Genomic DNA, 6194 nt, shown 5'->3' on the forward strand with positions numbered 1-6194 from the left:
CCGAGCCCCCGCCCGCGGCTGAGGTCCTCGAGCCCCCCCGGGCTCTCCGCGCGCTGCTCTTGGCCACCGGCGGCGCGGGGGGCTCCTGGCCGCGCTGCGTCCTGCCGTTCGGAGCCGTGGCTCTGCTAGCCGGCGCCGCCGCCACGGCCATCACCTTCTCGCTGCGCGGACCCCGCCTGGACCTGGCCCAAGGCTCGGCGCTGGCGGCGCTCGGCGCGGGCCTCGGGCTCCTGGCCGCAGCCTTCCTGTGCTGGCGCGCGCGGCGGCGGCGGCAGAGGGCCGGGCGCGGGGGCCGGCGGGAGCCAGGGGCGCCCTGAGCCCGCGCGCCAAGCCCCCTCCGCTGCGAGGTCACGGCCAGCCGGCGCCTCCTCCCTGCCGACCTCGCCTGGGCCCGGCTGCCGCAGTGCCGCGCGCGTCGCGGAAGCCTCCTCGCAAGACGCCTCCCCAGAGCGTTCCGTTGTGACCGCTCAGGAGGCCCGAACTCTGGGGGCTTCGAGCCACTTCCCTCCCCTCCCCCGACTAGGCTCTGCCCCTCTCGCACCCGCCTCCGCCCAGCGCTGCTTTTCAGCGTCTCGCTTGGCGCGCAGAGCGGGCCTGGCTGAGCGCAGGGCTGGCGGCGGTCGGCGCGGCCCGCGAGGCCCAAGGCGGCGGCAGGCCGGGGACTCGGCGTGGCTACCCACCTCCGGGCGAGGCACAGTGTGCTGTGTCCCCCTCCCCTAGCTATCTTTCTTCCCCGCTGGTGTGGAAGCCCCTCGGGGCAAAATAGGCGCTCAATAAATGTTTGCGCTATAAATGAACAAGTGGTGGCTTGCAAGCGTCTGGCGGGAGAGTAGGTAGTGAGCTAAGCCGGGAATATTTGATCAGCTGGCCTTTTAAGGAAAAACCCCAGCCCCCTGAGGCCTGCTGGGACCCCTAGATGGGTACCCAAAGCCCACAGCTAGCGGCTGTCCCTCTGGGTGAGGGCAGGGGTGGGAGGGCTGCAGCAGGGTTTGGGGCTGCAGGTGGGGGCAGGGCCAGCAGAGGTGCAAAGCGTGAGAGGCCCCAGTCCAGGGCTGGGACAGATGGCTGAGTCCACAAGGAGCACTGATGCTGGCTGGGGGGCTGCTGGAAAGGCCCTCCCTAGCTCTCCTCACGCCATCTGCCAGGGCCGCCCCAGGACCAGGAGAGAATGAATACCTCCTGGGAAGAGCCTGGGCTGCCCGCAGCCTCCTCCCTGGGGGGCTAATGGTGCAGTGACCCTCTGGGTGGAGGCCCTTCCTGCTGACCCCATGAACACTCCTCAGGTCGAGCCCTGGGGGCCTCCAGCCACAACAGAGGCCACCAGCTGTTCTGCCCACCCTCCCCCACCTCATCAGGAGGCTGTGCGGCACACAAAGCCTGCAGGGCTGGGCGAGGGGAGCTGCTCCCCACTTTCCTCCTTCCAGGCAGGAGTCCTGAAGTTCAGACAGCCAGGCTTTCCCTGGAGGCTTGTCTCAGGCCCGTGGGAACCACTGTCCTGGGCCTAGGCCTTTCTCCCCACCGTGGCCAGCTCTGGGCTTGTAACCGTCCCAGTAGGATCTATCCCCAACCCCAACTCCCACCAGGGCCCCCCATCCCAGATGGGTTTGGGGTGATGATTGAAGAATCTTGAAGAGAATGGGTGGGAAGGCGCTCCTTCTGCACCGACCCATCCTAGAGCAGAACCGTGCGCCCTGCCAGCTCTCTCGTTTGTGCCTGGTTGTTTGTTTTAAGGGGCATATTCTCTTTATTGGGAAGTTGAGGGACAGACCCCAGTACCAGTCCCATCGCTCCCCACCCCTGCATTTGAGCTGCTCAGGCCTGGTAAAGGGCCCCACCAGAGAGTGTCAGTCACTGCAGGTGGCCCAGCCCCCTGTCTTCCTGCTGCTCCTCCAAGGTGTGTCCTTCAGTATCCGCCTCTGTACACAGGATTCTGCTTCTCTCCATCCTCTTCTGTCCTTGCAGTGTCTCTGGCCCAGCTGAGGGTGGCAGCCCCGCCTCAGAGACACACCCCCGTGGTGTCTCCACTGACAGCTGGGCTGGCCTGGGGTCAGCCTCCCATGTGGAACTTCAGGCCTCAGAGATGCTCCCCGGTGGATGTATTCTGGTGTTCCTGCCCCGGACCGCGTCGGGCTGCCCCTTCCTGGGACGCTTTGCCGCAACTCAGGTCTGTTGAGCTCCTATGCGGCTCAGGAAATGCCAACAGCAAAGGGGGAATAATAGGCATCTTAGTTGATGAGGAAATTGAGGCTTGGGCAGGTTGAGGACTCGAAACCACACAACTAGAAACTAGAGCAGCGTGGATTCGAAATCAGACCTGGCCCCAATCCTGAATTCTTTCTGCTGGAGCAGACTGCTGCCTCAGGGACACCCCCACAACCACGAGCCCAGCCTGGTTCCCTTTGCCCCGAGTGTGCCCTGTAGGGACCCAGGAGAGCATCCGGGACCCAGTCTTCAGCTCCAGGGCCCGGCGTGCCTCAGGGGCCTGAGGGAGGAGGCAGCCAGACCCCCGCCCAGCACGTGGCACAACCCCAGGAGCAGTCAAGAGCCTGGCGGCGGGCCGGGGGCCGGCTGGGTGGTCCCCCACGGGCTGCGTGGCGGGGCCACCCGCTCCAGCCCCCTCCCGCCAGCACATTCCTGGCTCCGCGGCCCCTCCCCCGGCTCCAGGGCCTCCCAGCCCCCTCCCCCGCTGGCCCGGCCGGCGTCTGAATCTGCTTCTGATTCCGGCTCTGCCGACGCGGCCCCCTCCTCTCCCCTCCCTCCTTCCCGGCCGAGCAGCCCCGCCCCCGGCTGAGCCCAGGCTGGAGCCCGCTGCGCCCCCCACCCCCTCCTGGCACAGCTCGCCCGCCCTCGCTGCAGCCGGGAGGAGGCGGCGGCTGGGGCGCCCCAGGCCCCGCCCGCCCTCGGCCCGTCCCGGGAGGCCGGGAGACCTGCTCGACCCGGCCCTCGGTGGGTGAGTACGAGCGGCGGGCGGCGGGTGGTACCTCTGCCGGCCGAGGCGCCGAGGGCGGGGGCGAAGCCTGTCAACGCTCCAGGCCCCGCAGGAGGACGCGCGGGCGTCCCTGCTGCTCCGCTCGGCCCGGAGCGTGCCCGCGGGCAGCGCCCACCTCTGGGCCCCGGTTGGGGCCGCCCGGGGGCTCTGGTGGCTCGGCACCCCAGGCCAGCGGGCAGAGCTTCGGACCGGGCTCTCTCTCTCCCGAGGGCAGCGGCGTGGGGCCCCGGCCGGCCGGCTGAGCCCCGGCGGCTCCGGCCATGCCCGGCTGGCCCTGGGGGCTGCTGCTGACCGCGGGCACGCTCTCGGCCGCGCTGAGCCCGGGGCCGCCGGCGCCCGCCGACCCCTGCCATGACGACGCGGGCGCGCCCCGCGGCTGCGTGCCGGGCCTGGTGAACGCGGCCTTGGGCCGCGAGGTGCTGGCCTCCAGCACGTGCGGGCGGCCGGCTACGCGGGCCTGCGACGCTTCGGACCCGCGGCGGGCGCACCCCGCCGCCCTCCTGACCTCCACAGGCGGCACCGCCAACCCGCTGTGCTGGCGCTCGGACTCCCTGACTCAGGTGCCCCACAACGTGACCCTCACAGTGCCCCTGGGCAAGGCTTTTGAGCTGATGTTCGTGAGCCTGCGCTTCTGCTCGGCGCCCCCCACTTCCCTGGCCCTGCTCAAGTCGCAGGACCACGGCCGCAGCTGGACCCCACTCGGCTTCTTCTCCTCCCACTGTGGCCTGGACTACGGCCGCCTGCCTGCGCCTGCCGATGGCCCAGCTGGCCCGGGGCCCGAAGCCCTATGCTTCCCCGCGCCCCAGGCCCAGCCTGACGGTGGTGGCCTGCTGGCCTTCAGTGTGCAGGACGGCAGCCCGCCAGGCCTGGATCTGGACAGCAGCCCGGTGCTCCAAGACTGGGTGACCGCCACGGACATTCAAGTAGTGCTCACAAGGCCTGCCGTGCTGGGAGACACCAGGGGCACCACGGCCACGGCCCCTTACTCTTACTCAGCCACTGAGCTCCAGGTGGGCGGGCGCTGCAAGTGCAATGGGCATGCGTCCAGGTGCCTGCTGGACCCCCAAGGCCACCTGACCTGCGACTGCCGGCACGGCACTGAGGGCCCGGACTGCAGCCGCTGCAAGCCCTTCTACTGCGACAGGCCGTGGCAGCGGGCCACTGCCCGAGAAGCCCACGCCTGCCTTGGTGAGGCCTTGGAGGGTGGCCTGGGGATCTGAGACCTGGCCGGCCTGTCCCTGACCCACCCTTCCTCGCAGCTTGCTCCTGCAATGGCCATGCCCGCCGCTGCCGCTTCAACATGGAGCTGTACCGACTGTCTGGCCGCCGCAGCGGCGGTGTCTGCCTCAACTGCCGCCACAATACCGCTGGCCGGCATTGTCACTACTGCCGGGAGGGCTTCTACCGAGACCCTGGCCGTGCTCTGAGTGACCGCCGCGCCTGTAGGGGTGAGCCTTCAGCCAGCCACCTGCACGCCTCACCCTCCCGGGTTTCCCCAACCCCAGATGGGCTTCTGACTGTCCCACTTCTGTCCTCAGCCTGTGACTGTCACCCTGTTGGTGCTGCTGGCAAAACCTGCAACCAGACCACGGGCCAGTGTCCCTGCAAGGATGGCGTCACTGGCCTCACCTGCAACCGCTGTGCCCCTGGCTTCCAGCAGAGCCGCTCTCCGGTGGCACCGTGTGTTAGTGAGTGACGGTGCCCTGCTTGGACTACTTTGGCAGAGGTCACCCCAGCTCTGAGCTGTTGCCCACCTGGGCCCCGCAGATCCCTAGCTCCTCTCAATTGTCTCTTAAGCCCTGCAGATGCCCCTGACCCCCCTTCAAATGCAGCCCATTATCCTATCCTCCCCACAGAGACCCCTGTCCCTGGACCCACTGAGGAGAGCAGTCCTGTGGAGCCCCAGGGTGAGCAGAGGTCCCAGAGGGGCATGTCCTTGGGGGGAGGGGCGGTGAATTCCCAGAGGGCCGGAGGAGAGGGTGGGAGAAGGGGGGAAGGATCTGTGCCAACCTCCTCTTGCGCCCTCCTCCCAGACTGCGACTTGCACTGCAAGCCTGCCCGTGGCAGCTACCGCATCAGCCTGAAGAAGTTCTGCAGGAAGGACTACGGTAGGCCGCGCTCTGGCCTCCCACCCTCAGGCTTCCTGCCCGACCCCCGTCCCTCCTCACCTTGCCCTCCCTACTCTCCCTCTGGAGGTCCTGACCCTCGCTGGCCCCTAAGGCCATTCCGCCAGTCCCTCAGCTCCTCCGCGCTCGCTGGCCCCATCCTGCCAGCCCCCGGGGCCTCTCGGTGCTCCCGCTGCGGCGTGTCCTCTTTGTGTTCTTCCTCCGCGCCCCCAACCCGCACGCGCGCCCCCAACCCGCACGCGCACCCGCACCCCGGCTGGCACTCCGTGCGCCTCGGCTCTCGCCTCCTCGGGGCCCCGCCCCGCCTGACCCCGCCCCTCTCGCCTCCCCCGCAGCGGTGCAGGTGGCGGTGGGCGCGCACGGCGAGGCGCGTGGCTCCTGGACGCGCTTCCCGGTGGCCGTGCTCGCTGTGTTCCGGAGCGGCGAGGAGCGCGCCCGGCGCGGGAGCAGCGCGTTGTGGGTGCCGGCGCGGGACGCCGCCTGCGGCTGCCCCCGCCTACTGCCGGGCCGCCGCTACCTGCTGCTGGGGGGCGGGCCGGGGGCCGCGGTCGGGGGCCCCGGAGGCCGGGGGCCGGGGCTCAGCGCCGCCCGCGGGAGCCTCGTGTTGCCCTGGCGGGATGCGTGGACGAGACGCCTTCGGAGGCTGCAGCGGCGCGAGCGGCGGGGGCGCTGTGGGGCTGCCTGAGCCTGCGGGCCGGGCGGGGGCCGGGCGGGGGCCGGGCGGGGGCCGGGCGGGGGCCGGGCGGGGGCCGGGCGGGGCGCAGTCATCAAGGCTCACCTTCGTTCAGTGCATCTGCCTGACGAGAAGTCTTTGATCGCGTCGCGCGCGCCGCCCCTCTGGGCCCCCGCCCCTTTCCTCCCCCGGTGCCGCGAGCGCCCGCCCAGGAAGGGTGAGCGACGCAGCGACACCCCCGCCCCAACACGGAGGGATGTGGTAGCCCCAAAGAGCGGTTTCGAGCCCCCTTTGGGCAGTTGTCATCCAAAGGACCCCATGCCCCCCTCCCACCTTCGATCTATCTATCTACCTCCTCGGGGGGGGGGCACCACGATGCCCCCAGAGGGCTGTGAACCCCTGCGAA

At 70.0% G+C, this 6194-nt stretch overlaps 1 protein-coding gene across 1 annotated transcript; it reads left to right on the top strand.

Annotated features, from left to right (window-relative positions):
• Positions 1-1726: 1726 nt before the first annotated feature.
• NTN3 (netrin 3) lies at positions 1727-5905 on the top strand. The gene is made up of 6 exons (XM_069570540.1): positions 1727-4177; positions 4249-4437; positions 4528-4677; positions 4846-4896; positions 5023-5097; positions 5451-5905. Exons 1-6 carry the CDS (start codon positions 3250-3252, stop codon positions 5798-5800), a joined length of 1743 nt encoding a protein of 580 aa, XP_069426641.1. The 5' UTR covers positions 1727-3249; the 3' UTR covers positions 5801-5905.
• The last annotated feature ends 289 nt before the right edge of the window (positions 5906-6194 follow it).

This window comes from Ovis canadensis, chromosome 24 (genome assembly GCF_042477335.2).
Source record: "Ovis canadensis isolate MfBH-ARS-UI-01 breed Bighorn chromosome 24, ARS-UI_OviCan_v2, whole genome shotgun sequence".
Taxonomy (NCBI): domain Eukaryota; kingdom Metazoa; phylum Chordata; class Mammalia; order Artiodactyla; family Bovidae; genus Ovis; species Ovis canadensis.